General features: G+C 43.2%; 1 protein-coding gene across 1 annotated transcript in view; it reads left to right on the top strand.

Annotated features, from left to right (window-relative positions):
* Positions 1 to 27,941, top strand: part of CHD1 (chromodomain helicase DNA binding protein 1) — a 560,349-nt gene that overhangs the window by 385,831 nt on the left and 146,577 nt on the right. Inside the window, 3 exon segments of the mRNA XM_030193417.1 lie at positions 10,868 to 10,998; positions 17,249 to 17,387; positions 22,503 to 22,653. Coding sequence (XP_030049277.1) covers positions 10,868 to 10,998; positions 17,249 to 17,387; positions 22,503 to 22,653 — 421 coding nt within the window.

Below are 27,941 nucleotides of genomic sequence, written 5' to 3'. Positions count from 1 at the left end.
AGGCTCTCACTGATGAGTCACCAGCAGTAGGACAAAAGCAGGAAGTACACTGACCCCAAGGAGAGGCTTGACACACATAGGAAGTGAGCCCACAGGAAAGACAAGCAGGAGCCATCTTGGAAGCTGGCACAGAGCCGGTGGCAGCCATCTTAGATGCTGGCTCCCTAGAGAGGCATAGCCCACACAGGTGAGGTCTAGTGAAGCAATCAGGTTCATGCTGGAAGCAGCCAGCATACCAGGACAGAGACAAAGACTAACACAAACATAGACAGAAGCCAGCAGAGCGTCTGATCCCCAGAAAGAAGGTAAGTCTGAGGGTGGTCACGGCCACAGACGTGACACCCTAGAAGTTGTGTGTGTGCCCCTTATCCCATAACAAGATAGTCAATTGTAAATATGGGTTTAAGTGTAAAAACTGAGTATGATGCCTTTAGTTAGTCAACAGGTACCCCAAAGATAAACCTCCCCCATCATCTCTTGGTTCAGCCTAGCCCAAACTTTCATTTTATGGGAATCTTGCCACTCTAGCATGTCTCTTAATTGTGCTGCTCTATATTATTCCCTCAGATTTGGTATAGCCCCATGTTCTTTACTGTGATTTAAAACTGTGTGGGATACTTGGGAGGGGGTTATGCTTCCAAATGCCAGAAACATTTCCTTTTCATTCAGCGTAACATAATTCCTAGTATTTCTAATCTCCTCCCCTCCATCATGTCCTCCGAGTCTGTTGACGAGGCTGTCTCCGCTTACAATGCCACTCTCTCCTCTGCTCTGGACACCCTTGCACCATCCACCTCCCGTCCCACAAGGCGTACTAATCCCCAGCCCTGGCTGACCCCTTGCATCCGTTACCTTCGCTCCTGCGCCCGATCTGCTGAACGCCTCTGGAGGAAATCTCGCACCCATTCAGATTTCCTTCACTACAAATTCATGCTATCCTCCTTCCAGTCCTCACTATTCCTTGCCAAACAGGACTATTACACCCAATTGACTAATTCTCTCAGCTCTAACCCTCGTCGTCTCTTCGCCACCCTTAACTCCCTCCTCAAAGTGCCCTCCGCTCCCACCCCCCCGTCACTCTCTCCTCAATCACTGGCTGACTACTTCCGCGACAAGGTGCAAAAGATCAACCTTGAGTTCACTACCAAGCCACCTCCTCCTCTTCACCCTTCAACCCTCTCCCTCAACCAACCAACCCAGACCTCCTTCTCCTCCTTTCCTGATATCTCCGAGGAGGAAACCGCCCGCCTTCTTTCCTCCTCAAAATGCACCACTTGTTCCTCTGATCCCATCCCCACCAACTTACTTAACACCATCTCTCCTACTATCACCCCCCCCCATCTGTCATATCCTCAACCTCTCTCTCTCCACTGCAACTGTCCCCGACACCTTCAAGCATGCTGTAGTCACGCCACTCCTCAAAAAACCATCACTAGACCCTACCTGTCCCTCCAACTACCGCCCCATCTCCCTCCTACCCTTCCTCTCCAAGACACTTGAGCGCGCAGTCCACAGCCGCTGCCTTGATTTTCTCTCCTCTCATGCCATCCTTGATCCGCTTCAATCCGGTTTTCGCCCTCTTCACTCGACAGAAACAGCACTTTCTAAAGTCTGTAATGACCTGTTCCTTGCCAAATCCAGAGGCCACTACTCCATCCTCATCCTCCTGGATCTATCCGCCGCTTTTGACACTGTCAATCATGACTTACTTCTTGCCACACTGTCCTCATTTGGGTTCCAGGGCTCTGTCCTCTCCTGGTTCTCCTCCTATCTCTCCCACCGCACCTTCAAAGTTCACTCTCATGGATCTTCCTCCACCCCCATCCCCTTATCTGTTGGTGTTCCCCAGGGATCGGTCCTTGGACCCCTTCTCTTCTCAATCTACACCTCTTCCCTGGGCTCCCTGATCTCATCTCATGGTTTCCAGTATCATCTCTATGCTGATGACACCCAACTGTATCTCTCCACACCAGACATCACCGCGGAGACCCAGGCAAAGGTATCGGCCTGCTTATCCGACATTGCTGCCTGGATGTCCAACCGCCACCTGAAACTGAACATGTCCAAGACCGAGCTTATCGTCTTTCCACCAAAACCCACTTCTCCTCTTCCTCCACTTTCTATCTCAGTTGATAACACCCTCATCCTCCCCGTCTCATCTGCCCGCAACCTCGGAGTCATCTTTGACTCCTCTCTTTCCTTCTCTGCGCATATCCAGCAGATAGCCAAGACCTGTCGCTTCTTCCTCTTTAACATCAGCAAAATTCGCCCTTTCCTCTCTGAACACACCACCCGAACTCTCGTCCACGCTCTCATTACCTCTCGCCTGGACTACTGCAACTTACTCCTCACCGGCCTCCCACTTAGCCATCTATCCCCCCTTCAGTCTGTTCAGAACTCTGCTGCACGTCTCATATTCCGCCAGAACCGATATACTCATATCACCCCTCTCCTCAGGTCACTTCACTGGCTTCCGATCAGATACCGCATTCAATTCAAGCTTCTCCTTCTTACCTACAAATGCACTCAGTCTGCTGCCCCTCACTACCTCTCTACCCTCATCTCCCCTTACGTTCCCACCCGTAACCTCCGTTCACAGGATAAATCCCTCCTCTCAGTACCCTTCTCCACCACCGCCAACTCCAGGCTCCGCTCATTCTGCCTCGCCTCACCCTATGCTTGGAACAACCTTCCTGAACCCTTACGCCAAGCCCCCTCCCTGCCCATCTTCAAGTCTTTGCTTAAAGCCCACCTCTTCAATGCTGCGTTCGGCACCTAACCCTTACCGTTCAGTGAATCCAGACTGCCCCAATTTGACTGCCCCTATCGGACCGACCGTTCACTTGTCTATTAGATTGTAAGCTCTTTGAGCAGGGACTGTCTCTCTTTGTTAAATTGTACAGCGCTGCGTAACCCTAGTAGCGCTCTAGAAATGTTAAGTAGTAGTAGTAGTAGTAGTATTGCCATGGACTGAGTGAGTGGAGTAACAGTGATAGAATATTCATCTTTATGCTGGCTATTTGACCTAGCCAGAATAAATCATAATTGGTCCCAATTTGTACAGCGGAAATTAATTTTTCATAGTTTAGCCCTTACATAAGAGAGGAATCATCTGCTATATGAACCTCCATGTATTTAACACTAGTAGGAGCCCACCTGAAAAGGAGGGTGACCTTTAGTTCCAACTCCTCAGCTTTTCATAGATACACAGTGATATTTACTATTGTTTACTTTAAATACAGGTACAGCACTATAAGCCCATAGTTCTCTACTCGGCTAAGAAGGATCATGGAGGGCTTCTGTATAGTGAACATGAAGACATTGGCATATAGCATTATTTTAGAGGAGTCTCGGCCTTTAATTTTCCCATTGCTCTTCATACTCTCCACTAAAGGCTTAAGAAAAGCTGAAAAGAGTAGGAGATATGAGACATCCCCGCCGGGTGCCCTGATACAACATGAAGTCCCAAGAGAAACCTTCATTCCTTAGCACCAGTCCAGACTGGCCTAGACGGATGGGTTATGCACTCCGACTAGCAGACTGGTGTAGACTGAGAACTACAGAATTCTGGTGGAGCTTATAAGTCAGCTGTGCAGTCCCTCCTAGAGTCAGTATTTCTCAGACTCAGCAGTTGATAGACCTGCAAGCCTGTGCAGTCTCGACTGCTCTGATAGGCCTTGGGGATTCCTAGTTCTGGGGTGGGGGGGTGGAATGTTGCTGGGGTCAGCAGTGCTTGTAATTCATTCTAGCTCTTAATTTCTCTGCTTCTCTCCTAGGACTCTTTTTTGGCTGCTGGTTGAGGCTGTGGCCCATGGGGATCACATTGAGGCATATTTTCAAAGCACTTTGGGAGGCTAAGTTCCATAGGTTTCTATGGAACTTTGGGAGGCTAAGTGCTTTGAAAATGAGCTTGATGGTGACCTAGGCGTGTCAAACCCAGGTAGCCAGGTCCCTCCTTCCCTCCCTATACCTCCGGTTCTTTGGCCTTGATTTAATTTCTTTTTGTTTCTTGGCCCCTGGTGCTGTCTAGAGGCCTTGAGTTTCTAAGAGGTGAGCCTCATCTTTGCTTTTGTGTTAAAAAATAAAAAAGCAAAGTCTCTGGTTTAACAGTACTCCGTGTTCTCTCTTTGTTTTGTGCTTAGTTTGGCAGCGTGGCTTTGCTTTGCTGGTGGACAGTGTTCGGTGGTGTTCTCTGCCCCCCCCCCCCCCCCCCCCCCCCACACACACCTTATTCCTGGAGCTCTTTTGACTTTGTTTCTAGCTAGTTTTCAGTTGCGCTATAATTCCTTCTGTGGAGGCTTTTTCTTCTGAGACAGTCCTTGGAGGGACCTTTTTGGCTTGTTTTTTCTGAACCACTATTTCTGCAGTTTGTCAACTTGGGGATGCCTTTGGGCTCTTTCTCCTGACCCAGTTTATACCTGGGTTTCAGTTGAGTTTGAGGGGTGCCTTTTTTGGCTCTAGCTCCTAAAAAAGAGAAGTGGAGCAGAGGTACATCTCAGAGGTCTCTGAGTTCCCTATCTGCCCCCCCCCCCCAATCAATGACCATCGAAGCCTCCTTTAGAAGACAGCGTGGTGAGTTTGTGTTATGCAAATCTCTCATGAATATTCATTGTGGGTATCCTGAAAACCTGACTGGATGGGGTGCTTCCAGGACCAGGTTTGGGAACCACTGGCTTATATCAACAAGCAAGGCGGGACACAGTCATCCAGTGGCGGTAGAGACGACCTTCCTCTTGAGTTGGGCAGAGAAAAATCTCTGCTTGTCAGCAGCTTACATCACGGAGATCCTTGAATGTGGAGGCAGACTTTCTCAGCAGGTACTCCTTGGACCCAGGAGAATGGGAACTATCCAGCGAGGGCTTTCAGCTGATAGTGGACTAATGAGGGTCTCCGCTTCTGGACTTGAAGGCAATGAAAAGGAATGCCAAAGTACCCAAGTTTTTTAGCCATTGGAAAGAACCAGGCTCAATGGGGATCGATGCCTTACTGCAGCCCTGGCCAGAGACACATCTACTCTATATCTTCCCTCCTCAGTCCATGGTAGGCCGTGTGTTCAAAGGATCACATTACAGCAGGGTCGAATAATTTTCATGGCCCCAGATTGGGCATGGAGGCTGTGGTAAGCAGACTTGATTCAATTGCCGAATGGGGGTCCTCTGTATCTTTCACAGGTGCACAGCCTACTGAAGTAAGGTCTGGTGCTCATGCAGGATCCATGCTCCTCTGGTTTTACAGCTTGACCATTGAAAGGACTTGGTTGAGACAAAAAGATTATTCTGATTTGGTCCTTGCTTCAGGCTTGGCAGTGCTCTACATCCATGGCGTATGCGAGGGTGTGGAAGACGTTCGAAGGCTGGTGAGCATGGACTATCTCCCTTCTCTTCTCAGGTCGCGAACATCCTAGTGTTCTCCAAGCAGGTCTTCAGAGGATTGGCATTGGGTTTTCTAAAAGTTCAGGTTGCAGCTTTGACCTGTTTCAGGGGCCGATTACAGATGATGTCTCTTGTGGCTCATCCAGATAGATATTGTTTGATTCTTTTGGGGAAGAGGCCACTTATGGCCTCCCTTTCTTTTGCTGTGTCCAGAGTGGAGCCTTAATTTAATCCTTCAGGCTCTTCAGAAGCCTCCTTAAAATATCGTATGATAACAGCAGCAGCTTTCTTGGTGGCTGTTATGTCGGCATGTAGGGTTTCGCAGCTTCAGGCTCTCTCTTGACAGGATCCTTTTCTTTGCTTTTCAGAGGTGGAAGTCTCCCTCTAACACCATTCCTTTCTTTCTTCCGAAAGTGGTATCCACATTTCATCTCAACCAATCTGTGGAGTTTCCATCCTGTCACAGAGAGGATGAAGAGGCTCAGTATTCTTTCTTGAAACTTCTCGGTGTGTTTAGAGACCTCAGATATCTGGGAGTTGCTAGATGGCTGAAGGAGACTATCACGTTAGTTTATGAAGAGTTATGCTAGCCCTTGCTCTCAGTAAAATACAAGCCAATAGCTCATAATAAGAGCTAGGCCTCTTAAAATCAAAATCATCTCTGATACAAAAGAGAGCTAGCTTGTAAGAATCAATGATCACCTTTGACACAGTTATATTTCACTGTAACAAGTGCTGAGCTGGAAAGGGAAGGGGTTTTGCTCTTGGAAACATTCCTGGGACTGGCACCTGTGAGAAGTTATGAGCAAAGCTGTTAGGGCTAATGTACGTCATTAGAAGCTCAGATGCAAGGGGGATAAGCACACCAAGGGAGGAGGTGGAGCGGAAGAGGGCAACATGTCCTGTGAGATCATCTCACAGATGGGCTCTCAGGAGATTTTGTTTATACTTAGGGCTTGAGAACATGTGAAGTCATTTTAATTAAACTGATAAGGGCTAGGAGCCCTGTTGAGACAGCTGGGTCTATTGGAACCAATGAAGCCAAAATGGTATATAAGGACCAGTCTGGAGAGTATTAGAGCAGACAAGAGGAGAAGAAGAACAGAGAAGGAAGACTCCAGAAGGCTGGAGAGAGAGAGAGGACGTACCATGATATGCGGTTCCATTATGTGAATGCTTGACTTGCCTATACTGCTATTGGTAAGAATATAATAAACTATCTTATTATATCTATTGAATACTGGGTTCCTTTCTAATTACAGACCTAGCTACAGCCTGGTCTATGCAGACCTGCCATGCGCAGATACAGGATTGGGGTAATTAAGTATCTAGAGGGGATTTGCAGTTCTCTCTAGGATAGTACAGAGAGCCCATGGCTTCCGCTGCCCAAATGGGTGAGGCAGATCTAATTATATACATTTATTTGCTTGTGGGGAAGCAGGCTTCTCAGACGGCTCATTCTACAAGGTGTACAGCGTCATCCTAGGAAGAGACTACCTTACTGTCTCCGGCTGATATAGACGGCGACATGGGTGATGCATACTTTTTGCCAAGCACTATGGATGTTTCAGCACTCTTGGAAGCCAGTTTTGGGGCTTTGGTCCTCAAGGCATCGTTGCCAGGATCCAACTCACTCTAGGGATTGCTTATTAAAATCCCACAGGGTTCTGGAGTACTGGGAGGCTACATTATGGAAGGAGAAATTAGGTCTTATCTAATAATATTCTTGCCATTAGTCCTTCCCACTATTCCAGAGGCCCACCCGAGGATTCTGAGATGTTTAGTTGGTTCGAAGTAATGGGTCAAATAACTGTGTCCTTGCTTGGTGCTTCCTTGTTCTCTACAAGTTGTTCAGAGATGAAAGGCCCACATGTTTGCTCATCTGGTTAGTGTTAGGTTAGCAAATTTTATAAGGATATTGGGTTTATTCTGAGTTTCTCCTTCCTGCTTGTCTACATATATACTGATGAGATGGACACTGGATGCCAAAAGAGATGTCTGAGCTCAGTTTTCAGATATCTATCTCCATCTGATGGTTGATGGACACAGCTATCCCACAGATTTTGCTAATCCAGTTCGATCTGGCAGCAGCCTTTGATGTCGTAGATCATGATGTTCTGTTGTATTTATTGGATGAAATTGGGATTAGGGGCCCAGTTCTGGAGTGGTTCAGAGACTTTCTTACTTTGAGGACTTATAGGATGAAAATGAATAATTTACATCATTTTGGTCCACTGATTGCGGATTACCTCAGGGCTCCCCGTTATCTCCCATTTTAGTCAACATAGTTATGTCATCTCTGGGGAAGACTCTGGAAAGATTTTCTATCATGTATTTCATATATGCAGAGGATATTACACTATTAATGTCAATTGATCAATCAAAAGATATCAACTCTATGGCTGAATATCATGTTACCCCAATCCTGTTCTTCCCCATGTTTAAACTTGTACAGCGCTGCGTAACCCTGGCAGCGCTATAGAAATGCTAAGTAGTAGTAGTAGTTAATATTGTGGGAAAATTGATTGTTTCTCATAAGTTAAAACTGAACCTAGGTAAAACTAAGTTCCTTCTGTCTTTTAATTCTACCCAGTCTGCCTTGTGTCAAAGTTTGATTAATGACGCATGTTTGCCAGTAGAGAGTAGTGACAGATTTTAAAGTATTGGGTATGATCTTAGATTCTAAACTATCATTTGAAAAACAAGTCATTTCATTGACAAAGTTTTTCTTTGCTTTCAAAGATTAGGAAACGTTAGACACTGTTTTGAAGGTCCACAACAAGCCCTAATATTGAGTCAGCTGGATTACTGTAATATGTTGTGTTATTTTTAGGATGTAATCTTATATTTTTGAAAAGTTTGCAGAATACAGCGGTCAGGCTGATTCGTGGTGCAGAATGATTTGATATAGTGACACCATTGTTGATTAAGGCATATTGGCTTTCTATTCAAGCTAGAATAGACTTCAGAATTTGTGTTATGATATTCAAGATATTATATGGCTCCTCAATTTATGCTGTCTCATGAATTTTCCAGCTGTTGATTGCATTAAGAAATTGAGAGACTTTCTAATACTTCATGTACCCTCTGTTAAAACAATTAGGTTTTTGATGTCATTTCAATCCGCCTTCTCATTTGTAGGAGTTAAGATATGGAATATTTACCTTCAACTGTTAGACAATTTAACAGCTACTCGAGATTTTGAAAATCTTTGAAAACAAGAAATATCTGTCTTCAGTGTTAGGTTGGATATTTAGGTTGTCAACATTATTATGTGATTTATATAACTTGAGTAGTTTCCCAGGTATGCCTGGTTGTCTTTATGTGATCCATATAGAGTTTGAGAGGCTTATTGTGGAATTTAAGACTTGCATTAGATTAGAGTAGAATAGTGGGAAGGACTAATGGAAATATCAGGTAAAACCTAATTTCTCCTTCCTTGAGGCGGTCCAAAATTCCTTGCGAGAGCTCATCATTTTATTTATACCTCCCATGGTGAAAACCACATCAAAAGTAAAAATCCATCTGTACTGCATATTGCCCTTCTGTAGTCCTGCAGTTACTGCACGAAATTCCCTTCTCCTCTGCAGTATAGTGGCCACCAAATCAGGAGAATTTTCTGGTGAACCTTCCACTGCAGTTTACATTTCTTGCATGTTATAGCTGTGATCCTTTCTTCAATCTTAAATTCAAGGATTCAGATGAAGTGTCCCTGTTTGCATTATTCCTAGGTTGTGAGCTCGGTATAATTTCACATTAGAGCACTAAAGTCCACAGTTCAGCTCATAGCACTTCAGCACATATTTTCTCTGCCATCAGTTTACAGTCCTTATAAATCTCCAAGAACTTCACATATGTGCAGATTATTCCTGTACATCCTATTTTCCATCTCTATCTTCCTGCATTTGTCTCTCCGCAACTTGTAATTTTTTGCATTACTGCCTGTACACCTATCAACTCCCTGTTTCTGTTCTCATCTCTGTTTCTTGTAGTCTTCTGGTTATCATCCCCATTTCCTCACGCAAGTCGCTCACATTTGCACCTCAGTTTTAGTAACTTCAATTTCTCCTTTGAGATCCGTAAACCAACACTGGAAGCCCTCCTTGTCGCTCGTGGCTCCTCCATGTTTGCATGGGACTGCACATGCTGCTCAGTTTCTGTCCCTGGGGATTCAAGCGGCATGCTTGCCATCATCTTGTTGCCTCTCGGTGCCATTGTAAGACAACTCAAGCAGATGCACAGTTTCCCTGCGAGTTACCACCATCAATTTGGGAGCACCAGCATGTCTACACAACGGGCACCATACAGACAAGGCTGGGGAGGAGTTAAACATTAAAAAAATGTATCACATTTATTAGATAGGGAAAGGGATAGGATTTGATATACTGCCTTTCTGTGGTTACAATTAAAGTGCTTTACATATTATATACAGGTGATATTTTTGTACTTGGGGCAATAGAGGAAAGTGCTTTACATATTATATACAGGTGATATTTTTGTACTTGGGGCAATGGAGGGTTAAGTGACTTAACTAGAATTACAAGGAGCTGCAGTGGGAATTAAACCTGGTTCTCAGGCTACTGCAGTAACCATTAGGCTGCTCCTATTCAGATCATAGTATAGAGTTCTCTATTCGCATGTCTTGCAGGGTGAGTGATGTCATTTCCTCTCCAGCAGTATTTTCTTTAGCTGGGGAGGAGGGAATGACCCAAGTCAAACAAAAGACAGAGCATGAGGAGGATAGGGAAGGAGGGAGAGAAGGCACAAAACAGTTTCTCATGTGTTTTCCTCTCTCATTCCTGCAGCTTGCTGATTTCCAGGTTCCCATAGCCATAGCAGGAAAAAAAAAGGTGCCACATCCTGTGAAGGAAATTGCCTCTCCATGCATACCCCTTCTCTGTAGCAGGCCTGTCCCCATGGGTTACATGTACCACGGGTTGTGAAGCCCTGTCCTAAATCAGTGGTTCCCAGACTGTAAGTCAGAAGCTCAAGTGGGGTCACATTAGTTAGATCACAGGAACAGGACTGCTGCTTGTCCCATGGACTTTCATTGAGACCTGTGCCCAGTTCTGCCAGTCAATATGGTGTTTGTGATTCATTGAAGGATCACAGGTCCTTCTGTGTCCTCTTTGAGGACTTCCTGTTAGACTGAAAATTTATGTAGAGTACTGGGATCTGTGAGTGCACACTGAGACAAAAGACTCCTTTGCTCACTGCTCTTACTGTTACCACCACTGCTGTTGTTCTGCCTTCAATATAGGTGGGAAGAGACGGAAATTGATGCGCGAGAGGAGGAACATGGAAGTCTCCTTTTTTTTTTTTTTTCATGGTTGGGGTGATGTGAATTTTAAACTGTGGCCTTATTGGATAAAAGTTTGGAAAGCTCTGCCTAAGTATTATTTCTTAAATTCTGCATAAACTGCTGTCTTTGATGCCTTCACATGTTCCCCATGAATTGTTATATATCAGGAAATTGTAAAATTGCTTTCTTACAGGTTGGATGCTATAGCTCGCGATTCTGAATTGGTTGATAAATCAGAGACTGACCTTCGACGCCTTGGGGAGCTGGTGCACAATGGTTGTATTAAAGCTTTGAAAGACAACACCTCAGGATCGGAAAGAGCAGGTATGTTACAACAGAAAACATGTCTACTATCCTGAAAAAATGGGACCCCTTACCTTTCAAAATATTTGCAATTAGTATGACCTTTGAAAATACATTAGTATAATTTTCTTAGTTAATTCATAATTTGTGTTGTGTCCTTCAACCTTGACACACTCATGAAGTTTTCAGTGCCACTGAGCTGCTAGCTTAATGAATTCTAGAATTTCATTAATTAGAAGCTCAATTTTTTGTGAGTTCAATGTGCTGGAGCTCCATCCTATTGAAAATAAAGTACTCAGAAATGTATTTCAGGCTAAAGGTTTTGCTGCAGTAGGACATTTTTGGGTTATTTGGAATAATGTTGTGGGTCCTTTTCTGGACACTTCATTTTGTATTGAAATGGTGAAGCACTTATAATTTCATTGTGATGTGTTCATGACTTCTGCAGCCCTTCATGTACAACTTAATCTTTAGAGAAGTGGTGTATGACAGTTGTAAATATGGTGCTATCACACAGGCTGAAGCCTTCCATCTTCCCCTTCCCATTCATCCTCTATCTTCAAACCTTCCTACCCAGATGGCAGGCCTGGTGACTGGAGGACTCTCATTGGTCTGATGACTGGGAGAGAGGGTTATTCTCAAGGTGTGTCCTCACTGTCCTTACTTGACCAGTAGAAGCTGGCATAGTAGCAGCTGTTTTCTTTCCCTTCCCAGACTTAGGCATACCCTTTCTTGTAGCATGTTCAAGCTTCACTGGCCTCAGTGGGAAGAGTTTCTGAACATGAATGATCCACGAGGTTTGTTGTATTTTTGTTAACTAGCTCTTGAAAGAGGGGCAAAATATGAATTTTTAAAATTTGCAGTTTCACCTCACTCATACAATCTCAATAATATAGTTGTAACATTGTGGTTCTTTAAATGAAAGAAATGGCTCAAAGTTCTTGATATCAAAGAGGTGAACAAGTTTTGCAAGATTCCAGTTTTTCGAATGGAAACTTTAAGGTCTGTGATTGTGTTGGTATGGCGTGGAGAGTTTAAATATAGTAGAATCTTGCAAACACATTCCCATAAGGAAATCTCATCAGTATTTCCTGGGGTTCATGATCTTGGGACATTTCCAGTTTTGTGCTCTTCCTTTTAGACTGGCTATGGTATCACTTATGTTTACAAAGGTGGTGGTGGCAGCTGCCTTATGCAGAGAGAGAATTTTGGTCCATCCTTATTTAGGTGACTGGTTAATAAGAGCAGAGTTGTTCCAAGAAAGCAAAACAGTCATAGAGTTGGGATTGATATTAGATTATCCAAGAGTAACTTAAATGTTGGAATATTTAGGGGCAAATTGTTCCATCCTGCAATAAGAAGGGAAAAGTTACAATCTCAGATCACACACCTTCTCCCTCTTTGTAGCCCAATGGTGTGGCACTTCTTCAAATGTTGGAATTGATGGCTGTGACTTTAGTGGCATGGACCAGGATGCATGTGAAACCTTTACAGAGATCTCTTCTGTCTCAATGATCTCCACAGAGTCAAGAGTTGCACCTTGTATTACCACCAGCACTGTAAGGCAGTGTCTTGATTGGTAGCAATGCAGCAACAATCTGTCCAAAGGAAGGCGTTTGAACATCCAAATCTGGATACAAGGCTCAGATTGGGGGGCATGTTATCTCATCAAGTGGGGACAAGGTTGATGGTAATCGGTAGAAGATCCTTGATCAGTCAGTAGTCAAAAGCATGGGCGATCTACTTTGTTCTCATGGAGTTTTGTCAGCTACTTCAAAACAGCATAAGGATTTTCTCCAGACAGTGCAACAGCAGTAGCCTATGTCAACAAACAAGGAATTTGCAAGTGGCAGAAAAGGTGCAGATGGTGACACCTCAGCAGCACATGTGGCTGGGACCCAAAATGTTCAGGTAGATTATCTCAGCAGGAGTTCTTTGGATCCAAATACCAAGTCTAGCAGAGATTACTTTCTTAGAAGTATTACACTGTTGGGTTATCTGATCAAGCATCTGATGGCAACAGGCCAGAATGCAACTAGGTTCCAGCCTTTTTCAGTCAGAGAAAGAGTTGGAAGTCAAAAGGAATAGATGCCTTAATTCAGCCATGGCTGTGGTTGGGTTTTCTAATTGTGTTTCAGCTGTGGTCGCTCATAGTCATTCAAAAGATTAGTGAAGCATTGGAGTCTAGTTGTATTGAACACTCTGGATTGGCCAAGAAGACTCTGGTACAGGGACTTAATGCATTTGAAAGTAGAGGATCCTCTATCGTAGCCAAGCAGGTCTAATGAAGGACAGAAGTTTGACTTTGCATCTGGTTGTAATACTTTTTTCTGCGAAGTTAAACTTAACAATTCATCACATTGTCTATTGATTTCTCCCCCCTCCCCCCATATTTAAACTTGGTCTTGCCTACCTACCTTTTGAACCTTTAGCTTCCGTGTCTTAAAAGATGTCATCCTTAAGACAGTGTTTCTTGTAACTGTTTAGCTACGCAGATTCCAGAATTGCAGACCTTGTCCTGTAGAGAACTTTTTTAAGTCTTTAGCAAGGAAAAGATTGTGCTTACACCGGTTCCATCCTTCCTTCCTAAAGTGGTGGTGTCATTCCATTGAAATTGGACTGTCTCTTTTGTGCAGCTGCCTTGCACAAATTGGATGTGAGACTTCGTTAAAGAACTGCCTGAAGAGTACAAAGGCAATATGGAAATCATTTAAGCCCGTTATTCTTTTCAGTGGAGCCCTTAGAGGGGAGGCAGCATCAAAAGCAATTAGTTATTTGATGGATTAAAGAGGCTATTACTTCTGTGTAAATTTTCTGTGATTATCTGGTTCCAGAAGTTTTGAAAGCTCATTTCACAAGGGTCAATCTGCTTTTTTGAGCGGAGCACTCGTTCCTCATGAAATTTGCAAAATGACAGCCTGGAAATCTATGCTTTCTTTTGTCCATCACTACGGTTTGGATCTTCAAGCGTGAAGTGATGGGACCCTTGAGTCCCAAGTGTTAGCGGCAAGGTTTTCAGTGTCCCAGGTGTCTGGACTGGTCTGGTGGGTGTAAATTAGTTCTTATCCACTAATTTTTTTTTTTACAGTAAGTCCCTCCAGACCAGTCTAGAACCCACCCATAGTTCTTAGCATCAGTTTATTTTCTATTTCCTGAAGTGCAAAGATTTTGATTTTGGCTAATTCATTATTCCTGTTAGATCTTTTCTCTGGAGGGCTTTATCTTTCATTAGTGGTTCTCAGTTGGATCTTTTGTCTGGAGGGCTTTATCTTTCATTAGTGGTTCTCGGTTGAGCAGTTCATTAGTTCCTAGAGAAGTTTTTTTTTTCTTTTAATTGCCTTTTGATCTTCTGCTTTGTAATGTAAATTTGGATTCAGACCCTGTTATGGAACAGAAACGGTCCTTGTATCCCTACTAGATGATCTTCACAGAAACCAAGACAAGGGATTCGCCTCAATGTTAATACTGCTAGATTTCTCAGCTGCTTTTGACATTGTGGATCATGATATCATGCTAGCATGACTGTCAGAAACAAGTATCAATGGAACAGTACTTACCTGGTTCATATCCTATCTATCAGACAGGCAACAATCCATAATGTTTGGCAGCAACTCATCACCACCATGGACACTGACCTGCTGGGTACCACAAGGATCGATACTGTCACCTATTCTGTTTCAATATCTACCTCAAGCCACTAGCTGAGCTAATTCAGTTAATGGACACTCAGTTCTACATCTATGCGGATGATGTGCAGCTACTCATACCCATTGAACCTGACTTACCTACAGCCTTGAATAAAATGATTACCTGTCTAACATCAATTCATGATTAGGCTAAACGCAACAAACTTTGCCTGAACCCAAATAAAACTGAGGTTCTCTGGGTCCCTAACACAAGTGGATACATACCCGACATCAAAATTCCTTTTAAGAAGTACGAACTCCCCCCTCAAATCACAAGTCAGGAACCTTGGAATACAGTTAGATTCAACACTTACTCTGATTCCCCAAATCCAAGCAACCTTCAAGAGCTGCTTCTACTATTTGCGACAGCTACACTGCCTCTCTCCTTATATCGAGAAGGTAAATCTTATCCCAGTTTTGCTTGCCATGATAACATCAAGACTGGATTGCTGCAATTCACTATACAATGGTCTGACTACAAAGGGCCTGTACCCAGTGGCGTAGGAAGGGGGGACGGCGGTGGGGCAGTCCGCCCCGGGTGCACGCGCTGGGGGGGGGGGGGGGGGGGTCGGCTCGCTGGTTCTCTGCTCTTTCTGCCCCGGAACAGGTTACTTCCTGTTCCGGGGCAGAGAAAGCAGGGAAGCAGCAGAGCCGACACAGCTCCCAGTGACGTGCACTGGGGGCGGATCGGCCCTCCCGCCTGCCCCCCGCTGCAAGGTAGGGTGCATTTTGGGGGGTGCGCTCCGGAGGGGGGACGCCGTGCCCTGCACCCGGGGGGGGGGGGTGCGCAGCGGCGGCCCGCCCCGGGTGTCAGGCACCCTCGCTACGGCACTGCCTGTACCAGCTTCAGTTGATTCAGAATGCAGCAGCAAGACTCATAGAAGGTTGCAAGCGACGTGACCACATCACACCCTTTTTGCAAAAATTTCATTGGCAACCAGTACAATACAGGGCTAAATTTAAAATTCTATGTCTGATCTTCAAGGCCCTGAAAGGGAATGGTCCCGCGTACCTGAAGAATAGGATGATCCTCCACACACCGCCAAGGACACTAAGATCCTCCCAAGGACTATCGCTAACCACACCCTCTCCAAAAGGCATTACACAATGTGATACCCACAAGCGAGCCTTCTCCGGAGTAGCCCCCACACTCTGGAATGCACTGCCTGAAAGGCTCCGCTTAACACAAGACTATCTCTACTTCAGGAAGCAGGTGAAAGCTTGGCTCTTCAACCAGGCCTTTAATGGAAGAAGTAACTAACTTGTTAGTCTCACTCACACATATAAGGAGTGACTTGGGCTCACATACTGCAGCGGGACATGTTTACTAACTCCTACCCTAGCTGAGATAATATTTAATCATCTCTCTGACCTCGTGTGCAACTTCCTTTAAATCAGTCACCTTACTTTCTAACTCATCTTACTCTTACCTGTCTATGTTACATCTTTGCTTTACCCTTCACTGTCAATTAAAATGTTCTATTACGTATTGTGTTGACATTGTAAGTAGTATACCATACCATACTTTATATTGTTGTTTGAATATTTTTAGTGCTGTAATTGCCTATTGCTCAGGTTTGTTCTATTCTAATTGTACACCGCCTTAAATGAATTCCTTAAAAAAGGCGGTAAATAAATACTGTCCAGGGAGTTGGCACAGGGTTCTTCAATAATAGACGCTGTCAGTCTCCACCTGCTGGCAAGACAGCACAAACCATCTGGACTGGTCTAGAGGGGCTCAAGGAAAGAAAATTAGTAGGTAAGACTTAACTTACCCATTTTTGTAATAGTATAGGACTTATGTAGTATTTGTATAGTGGTCATACGTACAATTTGTCCCTTCCCCAAGGAGTTTTCAATCTAAATGGGTACTGAGGCAATGGGAGATAGTGACTTGCGCAAAGTCACAAGTAGTGTCAGTAGCAAAAGTGGGATTTGAGCCCTGGTTCTTAGCCTTTTATTCTAACCAGTAGGCCACTTCCTCTCTCCCTGAAATGAGTACAGCTTCTCATACTTGACTGTAGCTGCTACAGTTTTCAGAGGTTCAGACAACAGCCGTGAAGTTAGCCACTTCCCTATCAAGCTGACCTCGGTGTTGTCCTTGGCACTCTTTGAGGCAAATTTGATGCTGCTTGGTGTGTCAGGCAGTCCTTTGATGCTGTTTGTTGACTACAAATACATGCAGAGTTGAAGTTCATTGGATTTGAAGTGAGAATCCTTTCTGCCCTTGAATGCCACTTATGTCCAAATGCCCAAAGAGTCAACTTTCAAGTGTTAGACTTCTACTCCAGGGTCAATACAATTGAGCTGTTCAATAAGTTTTTCGCTTTTTTCTTTTTGATAATTGTAATTTCCTTTGATATAAGTTACTTGCTTACTATCCTATATACAGTTTTTGCTTTGATGTAAACTTTGAAATGCATAATAAAAACAAATACTCCTGGACAAAAGAATAAAACCAAAATATAAACTAGTATGTCTAATATATGCATTGATAACTTGAAACATCTACATAGTCTTGTTATTTCATATACTATTGGTTAAATTGCTGTAGATACATAGTTTGTATGCCTTTTTGATTCTAGGAGGCAGACGTGGAAAGGTGAAAGGGCCAACATTCCGAATATCAGGAGTACAAGTTAATGCAAAACTGGTAATCTCTCATGAGGAGGAACTGGCACCCCTACACAAATCCATTCCTTCTGATGCAGAAGAAAGGAAAAAGTGAGCTGACTTCTATGGTGCTAGATTGTCTTTTTGTTCTGACTGATATTACACTTCAATTCATTTTCAAACTGCAATGCTTCCTGTTTCTTTGGGCATCTAGCACAGTCAGAATCAGAGTTGGGGTCTATCATCATGAACCTTTGTTGTTGCCTACCTTTATTTTATTTTGCATTACAGGGACCATGTACTATGGCTCCTTTCAGAACCCTATGGTTAATGGGGTATAACTCTGCCCATAGTGTGTGACCATATCACAACTACTATGATCTGCCTGCTTCCTTGGATTGTAAGTGCTGTCTTTGTAGTATCCTCAACCCCAGCCAACCTGAGGAATGAAAGACCTGAGCTGAAAATCAAACACAATTCCTTCTGTGATAGTATACAACACTAGCACCGAGCTATTGGACTGTGTAATATCCTCTCGCACCAAGGATGTGTCTCCAGAAGCTTCTGCCCAGGAGGGGAAGGGTTAGGATGACTGTTATAGTTGGTGATTCGATTATTAGGCATGTAGATAGCTGAGTGGCTGGTGGATGTGAGGATCGCCTGGTCACTTGCCTGCCTGTTGCGAAGGTGGCGGACCTGCCACATCACCTAGATAGGATTTTAGATAGTGCTGGGGAGGAGGCAGCTGTCTTGATACATATGGGTACCAGTGAGATAGGTAAATGTGGGAGAGAGGTTATGGAAGCCAAATTTAGGCTATTAGGTAGAAAGCTCAAATCCCAGAACCTCTAGGGTTGCATTTTCCGAAGTGCTCCCCGTTCCTCGCACAGGCCCCAAGAGAAAAGCAGAGCTCCACAGTATCAATGTGTGGATGAGGCCATGGTGCAGGGAGAAGGGTTTTAGATTTGTAAAGAACTGGGCAACATTCTGGGGAAGGGGGAGCATATTCTGGAATGGTGAGCTCACCCTTAACCAAGGTGGGGCCAGGCTGCTGGCATCAGCATTTAAAAAGGAGATAGAGCAGCTTTTAAACTAAAACCTGAGGGAAGGCTGACAGTCATTCAGAAACGCATGGTTCGGAAGAAGGTATCTTTCAAAGAAGTAATGAAAACAGGGAGATAGGGTATCCTCATAGTGAAGTTGAAAGAGAGACCATACTAGACCAGATGTCTTTAAATAAAAAGCAGACAAAAGATTGCAAATACAGACGTTCAAATATTTGAAAGGTATTAATCCGCAAACGAATCTTTTCCGGAGAAGGGAAGGCGGTAGAACGAGAGGACATGAAATGAGATTGAAGGGGGGCAGACTCAGGAAAGATGTCAGGAAGTATTTTTTTCACAGAGAGGGTGGTGGACGCTTGGAATGCCCTCCCGCGGGAGGTGTTGGAGATGAAAACGGTAACGGAATTCAAACATGCATGGGATATGCATAAAGGAATCCTGTGCAGTAGGATTGGATCCTCAGCAGCTTAGCCGAAATTGGGTGGTGGAGCAGGTGGGGGAAGAGGGGTTGGTGGTTGGGAGGTGAGGATAGAGGAGGGCAGACTTATACGGTCTGTGCCAGAGCCGGTAATGGGAGGCGGGACTGGTGGTTGGGAGGCGGGAAATACTGCTGGGCAGACTTGTACGGTCTATGCCCTGAAAAAGGCAGGTACAAATCAAGGTAAGGATACACACATGAGTTTATCTTGTTGGGCAGACTGGATGGACTGTGCAGGTCTTTTTCTGCCGTCATCTACTATGTTACTATGTTAACACTGTCAACTAGTGAAGAAGATGTAAATAGGAACAACAAACATAGTTTGAAATGTCTATATGCGAATGCCAGAAGCCTAAGAAATAAGATGGTAGAGTTATATCTAATTTTTCATTTAGAGCAATATATCTAATAGGCATCTCTGAGATCTGATGGGGGGACACTGTCATACCTGGGTATAAATTATATCATAATGATAGGGTGGAACGAATTGGTGGAGGGGTAGCATTGTATGTTAAGGAGGGCCTTGAATCAAATAGATTGAAAATTCTGCAGAAAACAAAACACATCTTAGAATCCCTATGGATTGAAATTCCATGTGTAAAGGGGAAAAGGATAGTGATAGGAGTGTACTACCGTCCACCTGGCCAGGATGAACAAACAGATGTAGAAATGTTATCAGAAATTAAGGAGGCTAACAAACTGGGCTACATAATAATAATGGGTGATTTCAATTACCCTGATATTGACTGAGTAAATGAATAAAAGGGCATGCTATTGAGGTAAAATTCCTTGATGAAATCAAGGACTGCTTTATGGAACAGCTGGTACAGGAGCCAACAAGAGGAAGAAAATTTTAGTCCTAGTCCTTAGTGATGCGCATGATTTGGTGCAGGAGGTAATGGTGATGGGGCCGCTTGATAACATTGATCATAATATGTTTAGATTTGATATCGGCTTTGGATTAAGTACACACAGGAAATTCAATACGTTAGCATTTAACTTTCAAAAAGGAGACTATGATAAAACGAGAAGAACAGTGAAAAAAAACTTACAGGAGCACCTGCGAAGGTCAAAAATTTATTACAGGCATTGATGCTGTTCAAAAATACTATCCTGGAAGCCCAGGCCAAATATATTCCGTGTATTAAAAAAGGAAAACCAAATGACAGCCAGCATGGTTAAAAAGTGAGGTGAAGGAAGCTGTTAGAGCTAAAAGAAAATCCTTCAGAAAATGGAAGAAGGACCTGACTGAAAATAATAAGAAACAGCATAAGGAATGACAAGTCAAATGCAAAAGTGCTGATAAGGAAGGCAAAGAGGGACTTTGAAAAAAAGATTGCATTGGAGGCAAAAACACATAGTAAAAATGATTTTAGGTATATTAAAAGCAAGAAGCCGGCAAAAGAATTGGTTGGACCGCTAGATGACTGAGGGGTAAAAGGGGCACACAGGGAAGATAAACCCGTAGCGGAGAGATTAAATGAATTCTTTTCTTCAGTCTTCACTGAGGAAGATTTGGGAGAGATACCCGTGCCAGAAATGGTATTCAAAGCTGACAAGTCAGAGAAATTGAATGAAATCTCTGTAAGCCTGGAGGATGTAATGACGCAATTTGACAAATTGAAGAGTAGCAAATCACCTGGACAGGATGGCATTCATCCCTGAGTACTGATAGAATTGAAAAATGAATTTGTGAACTATTGTTAGTAAAATGTAATTTTCTTTAAAATCAAGCATGCTACTGGAAGATTGGAGAGTGGCCAATGTAATGCAGATTTTTTTAAAAAAAGGTTTCAGAGGTGATCCAGGAAACTATAGACCGGTGAGACTGACATCGGTGCCAGGCAAAACGGTAGAGACTATCATAAAGAATAAAATTGCAGAGCATATTCAAAAGCACGGATTAATGAGAAAAAAAGCCAACATGAATTTAGTGCAGGGAAATCTTCCTTCACCAATCTATTATTAAGAGGGTAATCCCATCCAAACCAGCCAGAATAAGAAAGCATGCAGACATGTCGCTGTATAATGAAAAAAAGGAGGAAATAGGGGCCTCAGTAGGTGCTGTGGCTGATGTCATGCTGTAAAGCACTTAATGATCAGCAGCACATGGCTTGTTCAATCATAGGCTCTCCTTAAAAAATCTCCCAATAATGTTCAAAAATAGAGCGATGTAAACTTTACATTTCTTGTTTGTGTTTATTTCTTGAAAAGTACAAGTATTTTCTTGAAATATTAATCACTGGTTGTGTCCACATACAGCAAACTAGCTGGTAAGGTCGACATAATCATCAATGGTGATCATCATCAAAATCAGTCTCAATCAAGGTACGGGAACTTATATTTTTTAGGTCCTGACCTTGTTATGGCTGACAAGCATAAATATAACTGGGGGAGACTTATCTTAATTTATGACTATCCTAATGGGGACCCGTTTCGCGTCCGCTTCTTCGGGGGAGGTCATTGAAATGTCTCCAGTTCTACAAAATAAAAAAAGATGAACAAATGAGGTTAGAATAGTGGACAGTGATGTGAATACAAACTTCTCATGAGATCTAAATACCTTTCTGTGTTTCTTCACTGCTTGGAGGAAATGTAATGCAGGAGCAAAATGGCGCATATTTATTGAAAGACACCGACGCCTGTGCAGAAGTCAGATATTTAATTAAAGGAACACCATATATTCTAGAGTTGAATTGAGCCCAGCAGGAGCCAAAGAATTAAGGAGAAAAATCCAACATTGTTCAAGATGTGTCAATCTCTTATCCCAATTGCCCTCTCTCAAATTCGGAGGCACATGATCTGAAACAATGCAGAAAAGCCTTCTAAACTATGTTTTGCCATCATACAAAGCGATACCTGAGGGGCTGTCTCCTTAATATGGGAAATATTAAATCTGTGTTCATTTAATCTGACTTGTAAAGGGCGGATGGTCTTGCCCACATACATTTTTCCTCATGGGCATTGTAGTACATAAATCACATAACATATTTTGCAATTTGTCATATGTCTTAGTTTACAGACATTACAGGATTGATAAAGAATGCATTCTTTCATAATCGGACAAGATTTACAGTGACTGCATTTCATGTGTCTCCCATCAAAAGCATGGCTATTTAAAGCAGGTAATGCCGCTGGGCTGAGAATCTCTTTGAGACACATGAAATGCTAAATCGGCTAGGGCTCTTCAGCTTGGAGAAAAGACGGCTGAGAGGAGGTATGATAGAGGTCTATAAATAATGAATGTATTGGAACGGGTGTGAATCGCTTGTTTGCTCATTCTAAAATACTAGGACTAGGGGGCATGCAATGAAGCTACAAAGTAGCAAATTTAAAACAAATCAGAGAAAATATTTATTCACTCAACCTGTAATTAAGCTCTGGAATTTGTTGCCAGAGAATGTAGTAAAAGCAGTTAGCTTAGCAGGGTTTAAAAAATGTTTGGATGGCTTCCTAAAAGAAAAGTCAATAAGCCATTATTAAAATGGATTTGGGGAAAATCCACTGCTTATTTCTAGGATAAGCAGCATAAAATGTACTGTTTTAGGATCTTGCCAGGTACTTTTAACCTGGATTGGCCACTGTCCCAGTATAGCAATACTTATGTACTTATATAAGTTTTGTAAATATGTTGTGTTTTGATATGACACAACTTATTTGACTTTGATATTTTTCTTTTATTAGGTATACCATCCCTTGCCACACTAGGGCAGCTCACTTTGATATAGACTGGGGCAAGGAGGATGATGCTAATCTTTTAATAGGAATCTACGAGTATGGTTATGGAAGCTGGGAAATGATCAAAATGGATCCTGATCTCAATTTAACACAGAAGGTATGCCCGTACTCAAAACAATAATTCTGAGTGTTTGCAAGAAAAAACTATATAAATTTTAAATTGTGTTTATTGTTGTCATTTCAAAAATTCTGAAGGTTATACCACATGAAGTTTTGAAGGTAATGTCCTTACTCCAGGATTTGATTATTGACCAGCAATGTTGCACCCTAGGTATCTGTTAAACCTGTCTGAAACCAGGAGAAAAGACTTATTTGATCCAAACTGCTCCAGCATGTGACTGTTTTCTTTTTAAAATCTGGCTATCAAGGCATGGTGAAGGTGTTAATCTGTTCTATCATAGGACCTTGCCAGTCAAATTTTTGTCTGTGGACCTGACTTATCCAGGTTTGGTACATTTAAGTACATGTGAGCCTATGTTCCATTTTGCTAGTCTACTGCCCTCCATCTGTAACAATCATCTGATTAGGAAAAGCTTGTTTCTAATGTTGCTGACATTGCTGCCTGTTTCTTTAGGCTATTTGTCTTCAGTGATTTTAATATTCATGATAATTCAGCTTCAACTAGTTGAGAAAAGGAGTTTTTATTCCTGATGGTAGTTCATCCGGGCCCTAGACATGCACTTGATCTTTCCTTCATGCTTGGCTTTTCTACTTTCTCATTTACGCTTGTGAAGCCTCTTTCTTAATCTTGGATAGATTACCTCTTGTTTCCATCTCTCGTCCAATGACAGCATCAAACCAAATTCTCGTGGTATCTTATCACTTTTCTTAGTGATGGAGCAGCTACATTGTTCTAGGACTCCATAAATTAAGTTTACTCCAGATGAGTTTAATTAAGAGATTCCTCTCCCCGTGTCATGTTCTTTCTCTCCTTTTCCTCTTTCTCCCCTTCAAGTCTTTAGGCTCACATTTGCAGTTCTTTGGTACCTTTCCTCCTTTGACTTCTGTAAGTTTCCATACACTTCTTACTTCAGTATGCCCATTATACTCTTTATATGGTAGTACCCATGTCTGGTTATCAAAACAATGTGCTTCAAATGCTTTCATCTGTGCTTATGAGGTAATAAATTTTTGTCTTTCACAGCGTGGTGTTCCATAGTTATGGAAGCAATCAATTATGTGGCTCTGTTTGAAAAAAACTGGGTTTAGATCTTTAATATCTGCTTCAATTGCTGTCCTGTCCCCAATCTGCCATTTTGGCTAAACTATGTGAGAAAGGTGTTGTCTCGCAACTGCTCAGACATTGGACCTCAAAAACCACTTTTCATCCAAACCAATAAGGTTTCCAGTAAGGGCATAATACCGAGACTGCACTTATTTCTTGATCAATTATATTGTTTATTACCTTGATAGTGGAGGGGATATGATGCTGATATTATTGGACCTTAGGTCCACTTTTGATTTGATTGACCATGACTATTTAATAATCTGCCTGAGGGAGACTAGAGTGAGGAGAATAGAGTTAAACTGTCTGTGTTCTTATTTTTCAGCATGTACTTTCGAAGTAGAATTGACTACCACATTGTCCCAATCATACACTTCATCTTGCATGGTCCCCCAAGGATCCATCTGGTCCCCTACCTCATATAATGTATTTATTACTCCATTAGCAACCTTTATACAGTCATTGAAATTACATGTTTATTTGTACAGAGATGACATACAACTCTTGGCCATACCTAGGACAGTGATTTTCAGCTAGAGCTGGAATGTAGACTAGAAAATATTGCTATTCGGTTAGCAGACCATAAACTTGTGCTTAATATAGGAAGAACAGAAGGACAATTCTTTTCACACTCTCAATCTTTTATAATACGTATTAGAGATTAATATCTACCCTTAGTTGTTGTGATAAATAATTGTATTGCATTTAAACCACGTTTCCCCAAATAGTTCAAAAGTCATTTATAGCCCTTCAGAAAATTAGGTTCTTAAAACCTTTTCTGGAATATCATGCTTAAAAAACCCTAATTCACACACACATTCTTAACTTAATTATTGCAGTGCTTTCCTTATGGATATGCCTCTCTTCTTTTTGACGTAATTACAGCTGATACAAAACACTGAAGTCAAGCTGATTTACACTGCTTAGAAATGTGATGATTTTATGTTCCTTTTACTGGTTACACATTGTTTCGAGTTCAGTTTAAAATTTTGCTCATTACTCATAAAGTGCTCCATATGGGACTACCTCTCTTTTCTCATTGCTGATTCCCTATTGGCCATCTTACTTTCTGTACTCTTCAACTGCTAACCAATTAGTTGTTCCTTCCCTTGGTAAATTAACTCTTGCCTCTTTGAGGAACTCATCTTTTTGTTGTGTTGCACCCATTCTCTGGAACTACGTGGAGGATATCTGTGTTGAACCATCAATAAAGAAATGTAAAAGCTCCATTAAAACCTGGCTGTTCCATCTAGCTTGCCCCACTGACTACGTTCCCTAGACTGACAAGTTTGGACTACCCTGACCCATTTTTTTTTTTTAGTAATTTCTTCTGATTTATCTTACTGTCCTTTCCCTTCTGTTTCTTTGATGACATAATTGTGTATGGGTTTTCTTTTTGATGTGCTTATACACACCTGTGGCATAGTCAGACAGCCAATTTTGGGTAGGCTTGAGCCCAAAGTGGGTAGGCACAAATTTTTCTCTGCAACCCCCCCCCCCCCCCCCCCCCCCCCCCCCCCCGCACCTCCCAACTTAAAATATAAGTATTTTAGCTGGTAAGGATCCACAAGTTTTACCAGCCAAAGACCTCCTCTGAAGTCAGCCAGAACTCTCTTTTACCAAGCTTGGCAGCAGCAGCAGCATTACTGAGCCACTGATGCTAGCACCCTTTCCATGCTCAGTTGTCTGATATAAACAGGAGTGGGTCCAGAGGGTGGCAACTAAAATGGTCAGTAGTATAGAGACAAAGATCTTAATATGCATACTTTGGAAGAAAGGTAGGAAAGGGGAAATATGATAGAGAAGTTTAAATACCTACATGGCATATATACACACAGAAAGCAAGTCTCTTTCAATTGAAGCTCTGGGGCGAGGGGGCATAGGATGAAGGTGAAAGTGGGCAGACTCAAGAGTAACCTGAGGAAATCCTCCTTCATGGAAAGGTGGTGAATTTGTTGAATGGCCTCCCAATGAAGGTGTGGAGATGAAGACTGTATCTGAATTCAGGCAAGCTTGGGACAAGTACATAGGATCTTTAGGGGAGAGGAGGGGATAGTAAATGGCATGGTTGAGCAGACCAGGGGCGTATCTGGACTCCGGCGGTAGGGGGGGCCAGAGCCAGAGGGAGGGGGCACATTTTAGCGCCCCCCCCCCCCGCCGCCCCCCCCGCCGCCGAGCCCCCACCGCCACCAATGACTTAGTCTCTCCACCCCCCTCCCGCCGCCAACCCTCCCCCGCTGCCGTTCTTACTTTTGCTGGCGGGGGACCCCAACCCCCGCCAGCCGAGGTCTGCTTCCACCTGCCGCTGCCTTCAAACCTTCTTCTTCAGCCGGCGGGGGACCCCAAACCCCCGCCAGCCGCCCCGCGCTGTTTAAAATTCATCTTCGGCCTCCGTGGCCGTGCTGCTGGGATAGGCGGCGCTGTTGAAATCCACTTCGGAGTCTGACGTCGCAGCACGTACAACGTACAACGACGTCAGACTCCGAAGTGGATTTCAACAGCGCCGCCTATCCCAGCAGCACGGCCACGGAGGCCGAAGATGAATTTTAAACAGCGCGGGGCGGCTGGCGGGGGTTTGGGGTCCCCCGCCGGCTGAAGAAGAAGTTTTGAAGGCAGCGGCAGGTGGAAGCAGACCTCGGCTGGCGGGGGTTGGGGTCCCCCGCCAGCAAAAGTAAGAACGGGCACGGGGGAGGGTTGATGGCGGTAGGGGGGGCCAGGGCAAAATCTGCGGGGGCCCAGGCCCCTGAGGCCCCACGCAGATACGCCCCTGGAGCAGACTAGTTAGTGCTATTTAACCAGTCAGAAACAGCCACTGACAAGTTGATTTCATTTGAGGGTTTAAGGGAAGAGTATGGAGTATGGAATCCCCACTTGCCAGGTATTTCAATTCCATCAACTTCAAGATTTTATACTTAGAAGGGCAAAGGGGGAGTTAAGTGTAGCTGAGACCTCTCTAGAGTGTGCTATGATGGGTGGGGGGGGGGGGGAGTATCTAGATTATATAAAGCTCTCCTCTCCTATCAGAAACCTATTATGTATTATCTATTAAAATGGGAGAAAATACTGGGTGTGTCATATAATTATTTGCAGTGGGAGAAGGTGTTTAAATCTTTATTTAAAGTATCAGTATCTAATGCATTAGTAGAAACTGGCTATAAGATACTTTATAGCTGGTATTATACTCCTCAGTGATTGGCCAAAATATTTCATCTGAATTCTGCTCTGTGCTGGCTTAAGTGTGGGTTAGTGGGTGATATGTGTGTCATATTTGGTGGACTTGTCCCCAAGCTCAAATATTCTGGACTAAGGTTTTGAAATTTGTTTTGAGCTTAACTAAGACTTCCTATCCCATGAAGATTGACCATTGTCTTCTGCATGTTAAGCAGTGCTTTTTTTGTGCCGGTACATGACGGTACAGCATACCGGCACCTTTTTCCTGAGGTCCGCTCATTTGCAAAATCTTTCACCCGAAGATGTGATTCTCCTCTCTCCCCTTTCCTCCTCTGTCCAAGTCACGGCAAACCGGAAGTGAAGGCAGCACAGCAGTGTTCACTGAGGCAGGCATGCTCTGCTGAAGTTGCTTGAAAGATTGCTATATATGTCTTTGGTGTGGGAAGAACTCCTCATTCAGGGTGAGCTTGAACAACATTCAAATTAAAGAGAACAGGTTTGGAGGGAGGTGTGCAAGTGAGACTGGGGAGAAATAAAAAAATAAATAGTATAATTGTTAAAATCTGTAAATGGTTCAAAAAACATTTTTTCTGAGCATGTACAACGAGAGGAGGGCATGACTGCAATGATGTGTGCATAATTATCAGGTAACCTGGGATAGCTACAGCTAAAAGCCATTTCATTGGCTGATGGTTCCAACAGTAGGTTCAAAGAGGAAGTTTAGCTGACATAGTGTTGACAGAGCTGGTAAGTGGAAATCTGATTGTTTTTTTTTTTTATGTTTGTTTTTATATAAAACATTCTCCTTGCCTTGAGTAGGAAGAGTTTGTGATATGTGAAAATGCATTTTGCTGTAATGAAATTGCTAAACTTTAGAGTCAGAGACTTATCAATGAGGGATACATACAGTGCTTTTTTGTGCCGGTATGCGCCGGTACGGCGTACTGGCACCTTTTTCCTGAGGTCCGGCTAACTTGCCCGCTCCCTTC

Source organism: Microcaecilia unicolor, chromosome 2 (genome assembly GCF_901765095.1).
Source record: "Microcaecilia unicolor chromosome 2, aMicUni1.1, whole genome shotgun sequence".
Classification (NCBI taxonomy): domain Eukaryota; kingdom Metazoa; phylum Chordata; class Amphibia; order Gymnophiona; family Siphonopidae; genus Microcaecilia; species Microcaecilia unicolor.
Note: the sequence above shows the minus strand (reverse complement) of the source record. Positions and strands in the feature narration are given on the sequence as shown.